Below are 21,258 nucleotides of genomic sequence, written 5' to 3'. Positions count from 1 at the left end.
AGCCAGGGCAGATCCACACGCAGCTCCATCAAATCTGTGATCAACGTTTCAGGCTTTACTGTCCCCAACGCTGCACAGTAATATGCAACTCCTCCTTGTCAAGGACACTGAGTTTTAAGCAAGCTAGAGCTATATATAGATAAAAGCAGCCACTCCAAGACAAATGTGATATGAATATAAAAGAATATAAATATAAATATAAAAAGATGTGGTCCTCTGACAAACTGTCATGCTGCTGAATTTTGATGCAGCATGGCTCTGCTCCACTGCCAAGTACAGAGGGGGGAAAAAAAGGATATTTGTATTCCTAAAAGTTCCAGGAGACAGGGTGGTGAAAAAACAAAGCCAGTAGAAAAGGTTGATGGGATTTATCTGCGGGACCGAAGGCTCTCTGCAGTTCGGAACGGCACGTCTGAGGTCAGAGGTGAACTGTGGAAGCCAACGATCCAGCAAACAGAAAGAGAGAAGTCAGCTTTGTGTGTGGAAATGGGATGCTAATCCGCACGACGTTTGATCAATCTTAGCTAATGCGCATCTTAAAGACTAAGCAAATATATTAGTCCTTCCACCCCTAGAACAGGTGTGAGGCTCTGACATACCTATGATAGAGCAGGAGATCTGTCTAGCAGCAAGGGTTATCAGAAAACATTTTTTTGGTGATTTATTTATTTTATTTTGTGCGTAAATAAAAATAAAAATCTTTTTTTAATTAATTAAGAAGAGTAGAATGTTCAGACTACTTACATTGAACATATATTTGTACTGCATTTGTGATGCAATACAGATAAATGTTCCATTTAAGTATTATGTTAATCTAAGTACACTTAAAAATAAAGTTAAATAAAATGTTCTTTGAACAATGAAATAGAATAGTAAACAGTGAAATCAACTTCAATTGAAAATCTTTTTTTATTTGGTAAAATGTTTCAAAAATCAATTTTAATTTAAACAAATTGCGTTTCCATGTGGTTCATATTGTGTAAATTATATGTACTAAGAGAAAAAAACACTTTTGGTTTCATAATAATAATAATAATAATAATAATAATAATAATAATAATAATAATAATAATAATAACAAATATAATAATAATAATAATAATAAGTATGAACAACCTTTAAATTGAGTGGAGTTGCTTTATTTTTAAAAACACTCACCCATCTTTATTTTTTGGTTCTATATGCATTTCACAGTAGTCAAAGACCTATTGTGTCACCTTTTTTAAACAGTGTAAATGTTTTAAAAAATTATATTATTTTCATGTATCAGCTTCAGCATAAACAGACAAGTATTACACTTAAGAGTTTTATTTTATTTAGCATTAGGTCATAATTCCTATATTAGTCTATAAACTAAGGCCTATATAGCCTTTATGAATGATGAGCTTCTGATCTTGATCCAAGGTGACACTGCTGTGCAGCATATATTACTAGCTCCTTCAGAATTCAAACTTCTGAATACTAGAGAAAGATTTTTAAAAAATAAATGGCAAAAAAGAATGAATAACAAATAGAGGACAAAGTGAACTGAAATATTACCAGATGCTATGCATTTGCAGGTTTTTTAAATAATTAGCTGAAAATCAAACTTAGCATCTGATCGTTTTATTTCTTTTTTTATTCCCCATATTAAAAGATCCAGCAAAGCTGTAATACTAATAGCAATCGCTATCCAAACTAGCTCAGTGTGCAGCACTGTAATGAAAAATGATGAGGATCTTAAAAGGCTAATGAATGAACGTGGTTTACATTTGAGTGATAGGGCTCTCATTTGATTGGTCTCCCAGGGGGCTCGAAGCACTAGAGGCCAGCTTGCCATCCTCTATACCCCGTTTAATTGGTCATTTGACATGAGTGACTTGACTTCACATCCGTGAACTGTCAGTGGAGACATTTAACCCTCTCAATTATTAGAGGGATCCCTGAAAACCGGGACGGCAAAGAGGAACGAAAGAGAGCTGCAGTGGAGCTAAACCACTGCTGTAATTGAAGAGTACTATTTCAGACAGAAGACCTGATAACTGCCTGCAAGAATGCATGTGACTGCAAGTAATTCTGCATTATATACATCTTAGGAAGATTTTTCTATGTTTCTAAATAAACTCAGCTAAAAAACATATGCAAAGTTTATGTTTAGTTTAGTTTTAAGTTTAGGTTGATAGGAATGAGCAGATAGGCATGTCACAATAACTACATTATAGACATTTTTACTGACCTCAGTACTGCTCTTTAGGTTGACTTTGTTAAAAAAAATAAGTTTTATTTTATTAGTTTTATTTACTTAGATACTATTTGAAAATGTTTATATTCTATATCCAATGTCTGAACATTCTTATGTGTTAAAAGTTAATTGCTCTAAAAAGAGTTTATGCTATTACCATGATATCAGTGTTATTAAATGGCATTACAATAATAATTAGAGGTGTAAAATATTGTATCATACACAATAATATTACGTTATAATTTTTGAACCAGTCAAAAAATCTATATTGTTATAACAGTAGTATTCTTTTTTCTTTAAAGCACTGTATTTTGTATTTGCTTTGCTATTTTCTGTGAAGCTTCATAGGGCATTGTTGTATAATTGTTTGTTTTTATTATTATTATTATTATTATTATTATTATTATTAATATTATTATTATTATTATTTAATACTCACATTCTGTGTCAGAATCAGAAGTCAAAATCGTGGTTATTTACTGCTATTAAAAAAAACCTACAAAGGTTTACAGATTTTTTGGTTTCTACTAAATGTTTGAACTGCTATACTACATACAATTTTATCCTTTATTCTGTTTAAGTAGTTTATTCTTTAAATAAATATAAAAAAATATATATCTGAGATCATTATAATTGCAACTTTAGCCTGAAATATTGTGATATAATTGTAGGACTATAACGTTCTTCCCTACTGAAAATAATATTGTTTATCGCACTTATTACTGGGACAATAAATTGCCCAATAAGAAACGGTTATCGTTACAGGCCTAATAGCAGACCTCCTTTCTCGGAAGCAGCAAAGTAAGCACAAAATGGTGGGTGGATGTGTACACCGTTCCCTCACAGCGTTTACACTGGGCTTGTCCAAATAATCATACTTGCATTTTAGCACAATTATCAGCACACCCTATTCCACAGGTCTGATAACATTCTTGACTGGGTTTCGATGTGTCACTCGGGGGAAACAATGCCTTATTGACACGGGTTACAGCCCTACAATGGACACAAAGCGTTAGGGTTCCTGTTTTTGTTGACACTGATTAAGCTCCCCATTGAAAGGAAAAACCGCTGTGGACACACACATGCATAATTGGACCTTTCGAGCCCTCTGACATACAATACGACAAATATGTGCTTCAAATATTTGAGTTTGATAACCAGTGGAAAGAGGGCACCTACACACACATTCTCTCTCACAGTGAGAGAGGGAGAGAGAGAGAGAGAGAGAGAGAGAGAGAGAGAGAAGCAGCCGAGCTGAAAAGTATTAGTGTTCTCCTGCATCTGGGGCGAGGTGAAGAGCCGGCGGCCACTAGGGGACAGTAGCAAGTCACAAACCGGGTAGAGGAGTGCAGGAAAGTGCAAACAAAAGACTTTCTTTGTTGCACTCTCAGATACAGAAGAATACAGAAATAGCAACTTGACTGCTTTACAAAAGATCTTGACAATGTGTTGGCCCATAATGCACAGAAACAGCTCCCAATTTACATAATCACATAAAATGTAAACCACCGAGTAATATGGCCAACCGCGGAAAGGAGAAGGTGGGGTGAAATATCCGGCTTCCCCTGTGGAATTAATAATATTTCCACTAAAAATACATTTTACATTATGTACCTGCTCACAACACTGCTCACTTCAGCTACATGCATTTTTTTTACTTTAAAATATTTTCTCACTTTATTCTCTAGGAGAAGTTCTCAGCTTTCAGTAACACACCCAGCATTAATTCTGTAGTGCACTTTAAAGTGAAAGTTAAAGAAAGTAAATGTCCATCACAATATATTAATTATATATAATACATATTAAAATAAATGACAACAGCTAAAAAATCAGAACTCTGTTTCAATTTAAATCCTGCAAACTCGTGTTCTCCACTTTACAGAAATCATAGGTCCAAAATAAAAGAACCATTTTTTGTTCCATAATAATATTCAATGTGTGAATGTGAAAAACCTGAACCATACTTATCACCTATATTTTAACATTGTAGATGTTTTACATGTTGTAATATGTGTATTTATTGTAATGTTCATGTTTCCGCATTAGCATCAACAGATTTTACAGACGTATTACACATGAAAATGTTAGAATATCAGCATCAGGTCATAATGCTTGTACTGCATATTTATATATCAATAATTCTATATTATACAGAATTTATGAACGATGTAGTTAGAACTCTGAAATAAATGACAACAGCAAAAAAAAAAAAACATGTACACAGACATATGCTACATCTCAAACCGAACATGCATTAAATTCTCCTGTGTCCCTCAGAAATGACACTCAATCAACAAAATCTAAAAAACATTTGACAAGCAAACATCCAGCGAATATTTCAGCCTGCTCAAACACAGATATTTACATACACGCAGAAGACAAGCCGTGTTCTGAAAGTGCTGGCGAGCACGTGGCCTAACCGTTAGAGTTAACACCTCCTTTTTACCTCATACACCAGATAAATCTGTCAGGAAAGGTCCAGTGTTTCTGTGTCCCTATAGCAACACAGAGCATACGCTAAACATACCTCCTTATCCCACCATTAAACCAATATCAGCCGCTGCGCCTGTCCAATGACGTCTGCCGTGTGCACACTTAAAATATATAAATCAAAAAAACTGCACTGGTTAGAGAAAATACATCATAAGTCATTTTAAGTTATTCTGCAGAAATATTAACACTAATAACAACAACATGCTTTTAATAAATGTAGTAATACAGTCGTAACACTGATATTATTATGTTATTTTATTGTACTCACATGAAAGCACACACACACACACACACACAAACAAATGTATTATATTATATATAAATACGTGACACAATATATATACATATAATTTTTTTTAATCAACGATGATACTTGCAACATGCTAAAAATAGTATATTATGTATTATGATAACACAATTTATCATGTGTTAAAATATATTCAAAATTGCCTACCTAAAATACAGATGTCCATTGGTATATTTATATAGGCTTTCATTTGTTTGTATATGTTTATATATGTTTGTTTATATATATATATATATATATATATATATATATATATATAGATAGATAGATAGATAGATAGATAGATAGATAGATAGATAGATAGACTACTACATCTGAAGCTTTAGAAACAGCACCCATTCACATTTCATCACCAACACCCATATTTCAACCTGAGTGAGAGTGGAAAAAGCGAGAACATATAGTGCACACAGTGTACAATATTTCATACAGGGACTGGCATGTGTTATGATATGTGCTTTTTCAGCTTCATTCTAAATTTATTGTAACAACTCATCGGCAGCCCTATTTATTCAGGCAGGACTCCCCTACCCCCCCCAAAAAAGAGTATAATAACAAGAAAAGAATATAATCTGGCAACATAATATTCAGCTGTTTGCACTTCATCGTCACCCTTCCAAATATCCGATGTGTTTCATTTTCACGTGATAGTCTTGAGTGACATTTGGCAGGCTGCAGAAGCTGAGTCTACAGGTTGCCTCTCTTTCTGCTAAAATAATTACTATTCTATTATTAGCAGAAGTATTTGTGTTATTGTTGTGGAGTGTCAAACACGGGCTCGAGCGCCGAGACGCTATCAGCGGGAGTGTACAAATACAAACACATTTGTCAGAGTTATTGACCTTTATCTCTCCACTTTCTTGACAGCCTTCTTCAGTTATTGACAACACAAACACACGGGGCAAAGGATAACCTTTCATTTACCAAGCCGTCTCTCCCTCTCTCTCTTTCTGTCTCTCTCTCTCCCTCTCTCTTTCTTCCCTCGCTCCTTTTTCACTCGCAATTTGTTTAAATAACACAGCAGACAATGGTGCTGTTCATTTCTGCCATTTCTCTTTCTCTCCAAATTTTACTAGATAATGTCATTAGGCAGATACAATGGCGCCCATTCAGCCTCGGCTACGGAGATATTTCAAGTCTTCAGTATAGCTTTGACATGGTGACATTACCGCAGAGTGTTGTTTCCCTATTTGTTTGCTTACAATGTCATAAATATCATGAGTCTTGGATCGCTTAGCCCAGCTATCCATCCTCGGAAGCCACTCAAACTATCACATTCATGTTAACAGGGCGACTGTGAGCGCTCTGTCCGGAAGAAAATGATTTCACACAAAGCGCAGAGGTTATGACTCAGCCGCAATTATAGTTTAAAATGCAAATCTTTCCGCTGGTACATAAAATCCCACTGTAGCTATCTGGTGGAGGCATCTATCTGATAGGCTTGTATACACACACACACACACACACACACTAAGGAAACGCTGAGGAAACTAAGGAAATTCATGCTTCCATCTTTAATGTCAAGCCCTGCACAGCCATATATTCATTTACTGAGCTTAAAAGACAAGCAGAATGATGATAGATTACGTTCCGAATGCTTTAATGATGCTCCTGGAAAATTACCAGTCGTTCTTTTTTCCCCCTTTCCCCCACTGCATTCTCCTGTGCTTCGGTGTGAAAAATAGCATACATAAAATATGTGCATCCCCACCAGTCAGATGCTCTCTGGGCACTTCAGAGATGAAAATTAAATTTTAAACAATCCAGACCAGTGTTTGGTGACCACGGTTAATCATCAAGAAACAAAGACATCAAACAATATTTGATAATGAGAAAAATGCCTCCAGGATATTAGGAGCGAGAGAGAGCAGAGCCCAGCATGAGCGGTGGCGACAGAGGCAGCAGCAGCCCAGACATGGAGCAACCCCTCTCTCTCTCTTCAGCTCTCTCTGTAAAAAAACACACACACACACACACACACACTTACACTCGCACTCGCAGAGGGAGAGAGAACAGCACGTCCATTCTAAGGATTTCAAATTCTCTATTTTGAGTTGATGATGAGATAATTAGAACTCAGTGTGGGGACTCAACAGAGATATGTGGGGCTTTGAGGAATGCTGCCTCTTTCTGAACCGAACGCTGCATCACAACTGAACCCAATTATCGGTTCAAATGGTTCTGTGATGACCTAAAACACACAGAGGAAAAAAGAACACCTCGAAGTTATGAATTGTTTTTCATTAGCCGGGCTAAGCAGAGATCTGAAGCCATTCAGTTACCGCATTTTGTAAACCAACCTTCATTTTTTTTTACAGCATAAAAGCCATTTAACTGCCATTTAACTCTTTTTGGATTTTATTTTCTATTTAAAAGCACATCGACTTAGCCTATACTATAAATGTATTAACATTATCTGTGTGAGTTCAGTCATCTCCTAAAAAACAGTAATAGTGGCAGTCTGGTATAGCTTACCCTACTATAGCACACACACACATACACACACGCATTAAAAAAAGAGCCACACCACTCTTTAAGCTTCCCTACGTAAGAGTAATTAGTGCTGAGGAGAAACGAGTGCTTTGAGGAGCAGGAGGAGAAGGGTGCCCTTTCCTCTCTATAGACAGCATATTACTAGGTTAGCCCTGATTGACGCACCGTTAACAGTTTGGAGAAATCAGGGAGAGCTCTGGCAACCCCGGCTGCTCTGCAGCAGCGCCACCTTACTCATGCAAATTGCACCAGAGCTTCCCTTTGACAAAGATTAATGAGCTCGCGCTGCAGCCTTTGTTTCAGCGTTCGCCCGTTTAGTATGAAATACAATCCAAAAACATTATCTATCCCCGATTAATCCAATAAATTTGCTCATACCACACATGTTGTTTGAGGCAATTTACAACAAGGGGGGAGGACACTGTGAGCACAATTACATTTAATTACTTGCCATCTAATTACATTCATTAAACGCTAATAAAATAAATGAAAAAAAAAAAAGAGTGCTTATAAAATATTCTGCTAAGCTCACATCTTGTCCTTAATGTTGTAAAATTTGGCTATATGATTTCATGGTTTAGTAATGATTCAGTGTTGGTGATGCATTTTGCGTTTTCTAGTAATCTAATACATTACTAATATTACAGGCATTTTTTTTTATTACAGCTCCACCATGTAAGCCCCCCAAAATCCCCAAATTTGATACTCCTGTGGAAAACACTAAAGCTGGATGCAAGAATTCAATGGTGTATTTATTCAAGGAAAATTATATAATGTGAAGCTTACTAAGGAAAGCCAGTGTATTTAAGATTTATTCAGTATGTAAAATAATAAACAAACTAGAAAACATTTGCAAAACAAAAGTATATTATATACTACGTAAAAAAATAATATGTTCTATATGTAATATTCAGGAAAGTGTCAATATAAGAATTGTGGACTGATGCTAATATCTAAATATTTTTATTTATGCAAATGCAAATTAATTAATATTGATAAAATTAAGAATTTTGGACATTGTATACTTACTTTAGAATGGCAAAGAAATAATGCAAGATAACGTTTGTTTTTGTAGGCAAACAAATGCATAAAATAGATACTTGTAAGTGTCTCTGTGCAGTAGCACAGTAGTAGCCTATTAGTAGCCATGTAGTAGCCCAGAGGTACCAAAACATTGTATTTTTTTTATTATCAATTCTATGCATTTGAATAAATATGTTTCTATTTTTATATAAAATATCTGCTGCTATTAATATGAATCTGATATCGTTTTACATCTGTAACATGAATGCCTATTAATTGGGAAAAAATCAACTGGGATAAGCAATACCAAATATAACACCTATTTGTAAAAGGTTACAAATACAGAAAATGACATGAATAAAATACAGATATTTACGTTGACCATCCCAGTGTTGTTCTGCTAAAGCACAATAAACAACTTAATTATAGAATTAAAAACAGACTGGAAATAATATGAAAATATCTCAATATCAGTCTAATGGAATTACATTTTTTTTATTTAAATAATTAAAAAATATATGTGCCTAAATATCCCTAAATATTTGTTTTGTAGTATGTATAAAAAAAGCCTGGATATATGAAATAATACACAAATAGACAACATACATATTCTTGTAAAAACCAATACATAAACATGTGACCATTCTATCAAAAGGAAAAAAGTGCAAATACCCAGGCAGGGACCTTGCACCTCCCATGTGAGAGTGAATGTAAATGCATCACAGGCATTAAGGTATAGTGCTGCCATTAGAAGCACAGTGCTTAGCACTACAATGGTGCGCCGAGAGCAGCGGAGCAGAGATCAGTGGCGCGTCTCCTGATATCAGAGGGAAACATCCTTTGCAAATTCATCTCCCACTGTGCGCAGGCTTCACAGCTGGTTAACGGCACTGCGTGTACCACTGCCCTGTTTACACGCCGCCTCAGAAGCCCCCCCTCACCATCTCATTCTTTCTTTCCCTTTCTTTCTTTCTTTCTTTCTCTCTTACTCTCTCTCTCTCCTCCTCCCAGCGGCTGTGCTCACTCGCCACAGCTTCTCCAGCCAGCTCACACCCAAACCCATCACCTCTGATCCCTGCCTTTAGAGCTATTACACAGCTTTGTCAAGGCTGTTTTTATCTTTATAAACCATCACACTACACTGATCCTTTCATTCCTGATACACGCACCGCTTCCACAGCCTCCAATTCTCTGATACCTGTGAGGGGAAATGGGCTTTATCCTGCCTGACCTCAGCCTTTCATACACATTGGCCTAACACCGCCTTAAGACCCCGGGGTTTTATCTGCCACGCACAGTCTAAAAGGAGACAGCCCAAATCATCACCAGAACACACAGCACAGGTTCAGCTACACCACGGCTTGCAGTAGGGTGGGGCAATATGATAATATTTCATTTTTATCTTCATGAATTATGTCACAATATGTTTTTCTCTTACTAAATGGTAGATTACAAGAACCATTTTTTTCAGTACTGATAAAACTGATTAAATTAGAACAACTAGATTTAGTGCAGTGCAGTATTTGACAAGTCACAGAGTAGAATAATAACAGAAGAGAACTTAACTGTAATTAAAAAAAAAAAAAAAAAGTCCATCGATAATTGTGTATGTATAACTATTAATTTGTGTCTGTTCTTATTAACATATTGAACATCTAAAGCTAAATATTGGTGCAAATGAGAAAATGTCCTAAACTATTGTGAGTTAGATACTATTTCATCATATCACATCATTTCATACTTATTTTTTACATTGATTGCCAATATTACTGAATCACTTAAAATAGATAAATAGTAAACTAAGATTATATCCCAAACACTAAAACCTGATCCTAAAAAGATCCTTAAGATTTTGTAACTTTACAGTTTAGAGATTAACATGAACCACTACTACACATATATTAATAAACAGCCAAATAAAGTGTTATTAAAATAGAAAAATACTGTATTCAAAGAATGTATGCATATAAGTGCAGATTTCAAATATTTGGTAAAGTTATATTATTATTATCATTTTTTTTTGTGTGGGGGGGGGATGTTGGGTGTAGCCCTGCTCCTTGTATTAAGTGCTTTTAATTCTGAGTGCCGCCTTAGATGTTGAAGTTAAAAACACAAAAACAAATCATGTTTTTCATTGACTACTTTGCACACAAAATCAAGCAACAGTTTACTTTGACTTTGACACTGTAGTCTTAAAAACATACATAATTTTTAAATGAATTAAAAATTTAATCATGTTTATAATGTTATAATAACTAAGATCCAACATTTTGAGACAGTATTAAAAGAGGTTAAAATTAAGTATTGTTGTCGATAACCGTGTACATACTTCATGGTATGAGTTTTACTGGCAATGGTAGCTTTTTGTGTCATAGTTGAAAACACAAGGGAGTCAGTGCCTTGTTTATTTATTTTTTACTCATTATTATTTTTTTCATAATGCCTGATACTGACCATACGTATAAATTTATATTCATCAAATATAAATATTATTGTTGTTTTCAACATTCATTCTCTGAAGGGTGGAAAGAAACAAACTAAGTTTATTCATTTTCAAACAAAAGACCACAAATTTGGTAGGGTTATGCTACTGTTGGATGCTTCTTTGTATGACTTCTTCGTATAACTTTATATAGTTTTTGTAATGAGCAAAATTTCTTAATAAAAGGTGAAGTAGAAACAACGTAGAACTCCCTACCTTAGACAGTCTTGCTTTCAGTCATAGCACAAGTTCAAACAGTGGCTGATATCCAGAGTTAGTTAGGCCTGGGCTAGTCCTTCTGACTGACGCACACACACACAAGGGAAAAAATACACAGTAAGGACTTTAGCAAAGAACAGACAGTCATATAAGAATAACATCTTGGTTAAAAAGTATATATTAATCTGGAAAAAGGGATTTACAAGCAATTTATTTAGAAGTGGAAATGTCAAAATGACAGTTATTTTAAAATATACCACACTTGAATGATACCTTACCTGAATGATATACCTGTAACTATACTTGGTCCAACAAAATATAGTTTGGTCCATTTATAGGCGTTACATTATCATAACAACATATTAACATGTAACATGTTAAATCTATATTAACAGATGGTGCCAAACACACACTTTGCCATGTTTTGCCAAAACTTGTTTGCTACAAGTTCCCATGGGTTATTTTTTTATTTTTTTTTAAACAGTGTATTAAACAGTTGTTAAACAGGAACCAATGTAGCTTTATTACACGTTAAGGATATGAATTGCATATGTTGGGGTTAAATCACAATAGGAAATATTGTTATTCACTACTTTGCACATATCCTCAAGCAACAGTTTACTAAGATTATTAACCATGCATTAACTTTGACACTGTGTTCTCAAACATTATCACATTTGAAATTAATTGAAAATTGTTTATAATGCACACAACAGCCCACTAAAAAACAACATTTTGAGATGGTATTAAAAGTACATATACAGCTCTGGAGAATAATAGACCACTTCAGTTTCTGAATCAGTTTATTAAGTTTGCTATTTATAGGTATATGTTTGAGTAAAACAAACAGTGCTGTTTTATTCTATAACATTTCTCCCAAATTCCAAATAGAAATATTGTCATTTAGAGCATTTGTTTGCAGAAAATGAGAAATGGCTGAAATGACAAAAAAGATGCAAAGCTTTCAGGCCTCAAATAATGCATAGAAAACAAGTTATACATATTCATTATGTTGTAAGAGTTCAGAAATCACTATTGGGTGGAATAACCCTGGTTTTTAATCACAGTTTTCATGCATCTTGGCATGTTCTCCTCCACCAGTCTTACACACTGCTTTTGGATAACTTTATGTCGCTCCTGGTGAAAAAATTCCAGCAGTTCAGCTTTCAATTTGGTTAAATCAAAGAAACTCATAATTTTTAAGTGGTCTCTTATTTTTTTCCAGAGCTATATAAATATATATATATATATATATATATATATATATATATATATATATATATATATATAAATGATTAAATATTAATATATATATATATATATATATATATATATATATATATATATATATATATATATATATATATATATATATGGGAAGACACAGACTAGACAGTTTATTAATTTTTCAAAAGTCCACAAGTTTGGTAGGCTTATCCTACTGTGGAGTCATTTACCTCAGCTATAGCTTAAGCTAACAGGCTAACAGTGCTATACGGGGTCAATTAGGTCTTCAGACAGAAACACACAAACAAAAACACACAAACACATGCAAAAAAGAAAATACACACACACAGCAAGGGCTTTTGCACGGTACATACAACTTTTAGAAGAATAAAGTCTCTGTTAAAAGGTATTATAATCTAGAAAAAAATGGAGTTATAACGACGGAGTTGTGAAGAAGCGGGAAACTCATCAGTAAACCACGCATTAAAGAGAAGAAACAGTCAAAATGACACTTATTTTAAAATATACCTGTCTTAAAAGCATGCTTGGACCCAACATGTAGGCATTTTGTGCCGTTTTAAAGGCGTTATATTGTATTAAAAACAGCATACCGTCCATAATAAAGGATTTACACATACTCCTCCCCACCTTTTGCCAAAACATGTCACTTGCAGAACCTGGCAAAGAATTCACGTTCCCGTCCAATCAGCTTCATCCATACTCAAACAACACGAGTCCAGCCAATCAGCACCGGACTTTTTTGTGACGCCCGCCTTTCAACTTGTTCGCGGGAGAGAAGCAGGAAGCGAGCCGGTGTAATGCTTTTCAGCAGCGGCTCGGATTTAATCCACTAGCGCTTTTTCCTGGAGTGGATTTAAAACCGTTAAACTCGTATAAAACTGATCTGAAGGTGCTGAAGGTACATAGACGCTTAGGTTGCGTGTATTTGCTGTTGTCTGTTATTTGCCAAAGCGCTGTGTGTGTGTTTATGTGTGTGTTGTTAGCCGAGCTGCTAGTCGGTGTTATAACTAGCTTAAACTAGCTTGTTTATAAACATATTTATATTATTATTATCCACCTACAACACGCATGAACATGTCCAGTCAGCACAGTAAAGTATTTAGTTGATGATACGAATACTGTCGAGAGCTTTTTTACCTTTACTCCGTATTTATTCAGCATGTCAGCAGTCAATGTGGAAGCTTGTTTGTAAGTTGTATATACTGTAACTAACTACCTAATTAAGTTTACTAACCTATGTGGCATTGATACATGTTAAAAATGGATATGAAGTTAGCGAAGACATTGTAGTTAGTTCACTAGTTAATAGACAAATAGTAAAAAAAAACTCCTTTCCTCTTACACATTTCTACATACTGTAAGTTTATACATTACTTTACTGCATGAGTGGATTTTATATCATTAAACTCGTATAAGACTAATCTGAAGGTGCTGAATGTACACAGACGCTTAGACTGCTTGTTTTTGCTGTTGTCTGAAATTTGCTAAAGCGCTGTGTGTGTTTGTGTGTGTGTTGTTAGCAGAGCTGCTAGTCAATGTTTTGTTTAAAGCTAAGCTAGCTTAAATCCAATACATATAAACATATTTATAATGTGATTAACAGCATTATTAAACGCATGAACATGTCAAGTGAACACAGTAATTGATACGAATACTGTCATGAAAGCTTCTTTACCTTTACCCCTTATTTTTTGTCTTTGTGGAAGCTTGTTTGTGTGTGGAAGCTTTATATACTGTAGTTAGGTTTTCTAACTTATGTGTAAAAACTGGATATAAAGCTGGCATAGGCATTGTTGTTCACTAGTTTATAGACAAATAGAGAAAAGAAAGTTCCTTTCTTCTCACAACTTTCTACATATTGTAAGTTTATACATTACTTTTCTGCATGAGTGGATTATATATATATATATATATATATATATATATATATATATATATATATATATATATATATATATATATATATATATATATATATATATATATATATATATTCGTATAAACTGATCTTAAGATGCTGAAGGTACACAGACACTTAGGCTTGTATGTGTTTTTGTTGTTTGCCGAGCTGCTAGTCTGTGTTATGTTTGTAACTAAATGGCTTAAATCCCACAATGTTTATAAACATATTTATAATATGATTAACCCCCTACAACACACATTAACATGTCCAGTCAGTACAGTTAAGTGCTATTTTAGTATTAAGACAACTATAATAAAGGTAAAGAAAGCTTCTTTATTTTTACCCCTTGTTTTTCTTAGCATGTCAGCAGTCAGTGTAAAGGCTTATTTGTGTGCAAGTTTTATATATTGTAGTTAAGTTTGCTAACCTATGTGTCATTTATACATGTTAGAATGTATATATAAAACTGGCATAGACATTGTAGTTCACTATTTTATAGACAAATAATAAAGAACTCCTTTCTTTTCACAAAAATCTACATCTATTTGAATACCTTTAGCACTAATTACTGAAACATAACAATGACAAATGATTGATAAACTCGTTGACCCTTGACCTACATACACACGCTGCAAACAGAGTCACTTAAGGTATGCTAAAGCACATTTGGACAAGCCAGCTATTTTGGAATAGGGTGCTGTGGACTGATGAAACTTAAATTGAGTTATTTGCAGGGTGGGAAAAGAACACAGCATTCCAAGACAAACTCAGTCAAATTTAATGCTGTGGGTCTGTGTGGCCAGTGCAGGTACTGGGAATCTTGTTAAAGTTAAGGATCGCATGGATTCCAGTCAATATCAGCAGATTCTTGAGAAAAATGTTCATGAATCAGTGAGATTGGTTTAAGTTGGGCCTGGGCTGGATATTTCAACAAGACAACGACCCTAAACACTGCTCACAATCTTCTCAGGCATTTATGCAGAGGAACAAGTACAACGTTTTGGAATGATCATCTTAGTCCCCGGACCTGAATATTATTAAAAATCTGTGGTGTGATTTAAAGCGGGCTGCCCATGCTCAGAAACCATCAAACCTGACCCGATGTACATACTACCTTGCTACGTAAACATGTAGTACTAGGTGTTGACTAGCAAATCTTGTAACGGTGTCTGTAAAACCAATTTACACTAAATCGCTTGTAGTATGTTCATTGTACGTTTGATATAATTGTATTTTTGCATGTATTTTTGAAGTCGTTCAAATGTTTTTCAATTTTCTTGAACAGTGAGTTGCCAAACATTGGCCTACAATGTTTTATGCTGAGTCTGTGAGTTTAGTAAAAGTTGTTGTTGTTTGTCATGTCAGAAGCACAATAGAGTCAATAGAGTGCCTTGTTTATGTCAGTGGTTGATGTATTAGATGTGGGATATTTAAGCTTTCGTTGTTAAGAAAATAGAGAACAACTATGTGAATGTATAACACCAGTGGTATTGGAAATGATGTATATGTAGTCTGCTGTTTATGGTGTTCTTTTCTCTTGTAAGGATGAAGATTTGCAGGGCAGAATACAAAACAATCGCAAAATTCATTGAGCAGCTTCGACCGACTCGGCAGTGTATGAAGATCCTGAAGGACAGATTCCCCAAGTAAGTGTGCAGTTTTTCAGTTATGTACTATTTCAAGCATGAACCAAAGTGGACTAGTTATTGATGACTTTTCTTTGAAAGGACCAAAGGCCTGAGGAGGCAATCATTACTTTCAATATACTGTAACAGTCATAAGTTTGGACATATCTTTATTTTATTTTATTTTTTTCATTTGTAGTATTTGCTGCATTGCATGTTAATATTAAAGACCTAAGACTATACAAGGAACACGTGCAGTTCTGTAGTAGACAAAAAAAAAGTGTATGGCCTTCACAAACACCTGACATAAACACCTAACCCAGTAGGTTTGTGACAAGTTAGAGCGCATAGTGAAGGAAAAGCAGTAGGGGTGGGCGATATGGCCCTAAAATAATATCACGATATTTCATGTTATTTTCGCGATAACGAGACTCTTATTTTAGAAGATATTTGAGGCATTTATAGCAATTGTCATAAATTACAGGATGTTACCTGAGCCTGCAAATGACTTTTTTTGAGGTTTGAAAGTACAGAAATTCATTGTGCCTTTTATGCTTATTATCTATATCCAAATTAGATTATATACACGAAACAAAAACATATATTGTAATATTATCATTCATTTTCATTCATTTTCATTCATTTTCTATGTAGAAAATCCAAAAATAAACAAGCATCATACCAGGCTGCTCAGTTACTATCTTCAGATGTATTGCAATGAATAAGTTGAGTATAGAAATGGTTTCAGTACCATCTGTAGCACCTCAGATAGCAATAGTGTCTTTTGACTGTCCATGCATATCATGTCAGTCAGCTCAAGTGCTACTTCCATTGTTCATTGTTTATTGCTTCTGTACACAGAAATATGATTGCTGATTGAATCTGTCACATATCTGTTGTTCATCTGTCTGAATACTATCAAATTTGTCAGTTTTTAGTTTTTGTGCTTTGCACTGTATAGTTTCCGAAGTGTGTTTAAACATTAAAATCATCCCAAATGCTGATTCATTGCTTTTTCCAGTAACACAAAAGATCCAGAAGGCCATTGACCAATCCATGCAGCTCAGATGACTCTCATTGGCACTCCTCAACGATAGCTCTTATTTACTATTTCATTTTTGTAGTCACACTTCCAGACTATACACTTACAGATATACATAGTGTATCTGACATGTATCATGTAGCACTTATATGTTCCTTAATATGTTTTGAATATGCATTTTATATGCAGAAACCAGGCGAATGTCAGATGCTTCTTGAATATATTGATACATCAGTATTCTCATATCAGGTCATGGTAATCTTTTTTTAACAGTTTCTATGAATAAACCTTGTATACAGTTTTGTGTTTATTTAATTTATTTAAAATATGCCATACACGTATTTGCACCAAATCATCATGTTTCAGTAACGCAGGCACACAGCGACTATACATTATATACTATTAAGTTAAATATGGAAGCTCTCAAGTACACATGCCAGCTGAAGATATTAAGCAGTAAGGATTAAGCCGTTACACAGTATTGTGGGAACTGTAGTGGTTAAGGAGTATTGCTGTGGTAGTCTCGTTCTCCTTGTCGCCTTTTTCCCTCTTCTACTCTCATTTCTGCAAAGACTGAGAATAAGTAACTATTGCATAGAAATTCTGATTCTGGATTTTAACATCCTGTTTCAGCTCATTAAATTAAGATGGATTAAACGAGGACGATATAACTGCGTTGTTGGGTGTGTTTGTGTGTGGAAACACATTGAACATGCTAACGTTTACAGTTTGCTGCTTAATTAATACAATACATGCTGTATTAACATCCTCAGGGGAGACAAAATGGTACTACATGAAACAAACAGTAGCTTGCAAAACTGTCTGTTTAAATGAAATAAAAACCTTTGTGTAGTATTATGTCCTTTTATTTTGTTGGTTTTCCTGTTGTACCACATTGGTGTTAAACCATGAAGTGCAAACTCCAGTGCAAACTAAACCATGAGTTTGTTTACTGTACTTTAATACAGGGTAGTAATAAATAAGAGCACACCAAATATTTGGTTACATGTAGCTTAGTTAGATTGTTCCATGTTAATTTTGTTGGCAGCCATCAGCCAATTTACCTTAAAGTACAGATCATATATTTTTTGATGGGGTTTAATTCAGAAATTTGAAAAAAAGCCATTCGAAAATGTTAATGTTAGCCTGCTTTATCTATTCCTTCTCTAGATTTCATGGTGATGGTTTGAGGTTGTCCTTCTTCATTTTTTTATCTGCAGAATAATAGTTCCAAATGCAGCAAAACAGCCCCAGATCATGGCACCACCACCACCATGCTTAACAGTTGGTACAGTGTTCATAGGGTTTAAATGCCCCAATTTAACTCTTAACAAATACTCTGGTCAACTCCATATTTGCACATATGACTATTAACATTTCTTCTGAACTTTCTTTCTTGTTGGGGTCAGTTTGAATGAGATTAGTTGTACAGCTAATTAAACAGCTATTAAAATATATTTTTGAATTTTGAGCACCACAGGATTAATAATCGTTGGGTTTATGTATATGTTATGTTCAATATAATATTTGTATTATTTAAAAATATATTTAAACTTATTTCAAGCACATTAAGTAAGCCAAACAACTGCAAATCTCCTGTGGAGTTTCTCCTTACAAACACACATTGTGCTGTAAACAGACAGCTGCAGAGTATGCTCAATTAGGGGCTTGTTAACACTGTTTAATCCATATTCCACTACCACTTTAAACACCCCTTTACACATGGTGGAAACTCCCAGTTTGAAGTTTATCATTTTGTATGTTAAATAGTCTGTTATTTTCTCAATAACTTTGTCTGGGTGCATTTTAATGTAAAGTTAACTTTCTCAAACGTTTAACCCTGTTGAATCACTGTTTTATATTTTATTTTATTTTTTCCATGCTAATTATTTAGTTACACTGAAAGACATGTATTTGCATACAATATACACCAAATCGAAATTTCCTTCTTCTTTATTATTTGCCAGAATGTAATTATAACCATAAGCAATACACATTGTTGTAGTTCATGGTTTTGTGTATGGCTTCACTACAGTGTCTATATTGCAGATGCATTGTATAAGCTAGGGTTAATGGCTTTGTTTGTGTGTCTCTTTGACAATGAGGGACTGCCCTTTATTGAATGTAACACATGTAATCCCCCAAGGCCACTGAGGCAGCCCCTGTTCCTTTAGAGGTCACTTAGAGACTCGCATGAATTGGGAGCTTCCTAGTTTCATAGTGCTGTAATCACTGCTAGAATAAGGCACTGGCTCCCTAAGGAATACACAGCCTACCTTGAGCATGCCTTTGTTATTGGCGTCAGCGTTTTATAGAATATGATATGTGCTAGGCTGATCCCCCAGCCACTTTTTTTATATCTCATTGTCCTCATGGACTACCCTGATGTATGACCTAATTTTCATGGATTAAAGTTTTTTTTTTTTTTTTTTTTTAATAATAATAAAACTTGTGTGTAGCGCTGTTACTTTAACTTATAGTATGACTAATATTTGTTCAGTGTTTTCTTATGATTGCTTTATATAAATAAAAAGAAAAGCACACACTCAGTTCTTCACTTGGATTATTGTACATGGCAACAAATGCTTGTTTTAGCAGCTTTGATTCGTCCTGCTATTATTGTTCATATTTCCTGTGTGTAAAGAATCTCAGCGAGGCCCTGGTTTTACAAACCTGAACGCTGTCTAAGAACCTGACAGACGGGCATGGCGGTAGTGTTTTCACAGCCTGCGATATTATTCTGCTTGTCCAATCAGCTGAGCCGGACTCTGGAGGGTTAGTGATTGGACTGGCAGGAAATCAGGCTCTTAAGACATAACATATCGACTAGGCCATCCATCATCTCTTAGCATGCGTTGAGGCACGGCGATCCCCCCCTTCCCAGCGCCGTGCAGCCCCCGCCGCTGCAAGCCCAGGGCCTTAGTCAATGCTGGAGTGGAGACAGGCAGCCTGCCTGTGTTTTTGGGGGTCTAGAGAACAGGGAGTTCTGTCCTTCATCGGTCCTCATGCACACGTCCCTGCTGGGAATGCCATGCTCGCAGAATCATATCAGAGAATCCCTCCAATCTCCCAGCCTTGTCACACTCTTCAAGCCCCTATCCATGCTGAACGGATGTGTAATATGTGCCCACACAGATTTAATGAAAGAATATCTCTTCCTCTACCTTCAGGACCAGTGTGTGTGTGTGTTTTTTTTTCCTCATCATGCTGTAAATTTGCTGCACGGAAGTTGAATGTATTAGTAAATATGTTTGAGCATTTTTGCTTTCTTTGCTAGTACGGTTTGGCATTGTTTTCAATTGTTCAAGTAGTTATATAGTTTTAGTAGGGCCATTTTGTTGTTGTTTTGATGTTCATAACAGGATAATTACATAAAATGTTATTAATTTGTCAGAAGTTTGCAGATACACACATCCGTTCTGGACATAATCGACTAAAATTAAGAGAAATATATATAAACATTTTGGTAATATCATCCAGTAATAATACCTGTACTGGTCCAAATGCTACACTCTGATACATCATATTTCATCTATCCTTTATGATCTGTCCAGTATCTATCCCAGTTTTTGATATGGCTTAGGTTAAACAATGTGCACCTCTGAAGTTGCATTTAAAGAATAAATAAAAAAGAACATTTTACTAATTTTATTACTGTTTTTTTTGTTTTTTGTTTTTTTTGCTAAATCAGGGTCTTACAATGTTTTTCAATTTGATTAATCAGCAAATATATCCATACCCTTTATTTGTGCTTCCTGTGGGCGTGCCTCCAGTTCCAATGTCTTTTACCTCACCTGCTCGAATCTTTGTCACCTTGTTATCCAGTCTCTGCCTTAACATAGCATAAGTTCCCCTCACAAAAAAAAAACACACATGAATAGGAAAATGTGGTATTGCTAAGAAGTGCTGAAATGTACTAATGTTCAGTGTTTAATCTATTGTGTTTGGACACTTTAGGAGACTCTGCAAGCAAGCTAAGTTTCAGTTTATGGCAAATTTACTTACATTTTTATAATCCATGTTGTTAATTATGTTGATAAAACATCACTACATATAACACCAGAAATAGGAGTAATGCGATTGACTAATATTGGGTTTTTGCTATTACTTACTCAGTCACAAGCGTATGCTCTAGTAAAAATACCTCGCTATTTGAGTTGCTACAGTTCTGACTTATGAGTAAACTAAGAAATGTTTGTAAT

General features: G+C 34.8%; 2 protein-coding genes across 3 annotated transcripts in view; one reads left to right on the top strand and one right to left on the bottom strand.

Moving 5' to 3' along the window:
• Positions 1 to 13,109, bottom strand: part of dph6 (diphthamine biosynthesis 6) — a 275,116-nt gene extending 262,007 nt beyond the window's left edge. The window contains exons 1-2 of the mRNA XM_022673073.2: positions 12,994 to 13,109; positions 11,236 to 11,321 (exon numbers count right to left, since the gene is read on the bottom strand). The gene's annotated coding sequence lies outside the window, so the exon portion shown is untranslated. The remainder of the gene's footprint in view (positions 1 to 11,235; positions 11,322 to 12,993) is intronic.
• A 131-nt stretch (positions 13,110 to 13,240) lies between these two features.
• cdin1 (CDAN1 interacting nuclease 1) overlaps positions 13,241 to 21,258 on the top strand; it is a 78,704-nt gene continuing 70,686 nt past the window's right edge. The window contains exons 1-2 of one of the 2 annotated variants that reach the window (XM_007257394.4): positions 13,241 to 13,384; positions 15,934 to 16,035. In XM_007257394.4, the coding sequence (XP_007257456.2) occupies positions 15,935 to 16,035 (101 nt within the window). In that variant the 5' untranslated portion in view covers positions 13,241 to 13,384; position 15,934. Of the gene's footprint in view, positions 13,385 to 15,930; positions 16,036 to 21,258 lie in introns of those variants that run through there. The other variant, XM_022673079.2, reaches the window with a different exon arrangement.

The sequence above is a fragment of the Astyanax mexicanus genome, chromosome 14 (genome assembly GCF_023375975.1).
Source record: "Astyanax mexicanus isolate ESR-SI-001 chromosome 14, AstMex3_surface, whole genome shotgun sequence".
NCBI lineage: Eukaryota > Metazoa > Chordata > Actinopteri > Characiformes > Acestrorhamphidae > Astyanax > Astyanax mexicanus.
The sequence above is the reverse complement of the archived record's forward strand: the minus strand, read 5'-3'. Positions and strand labels throughout refer to the sequence as shown.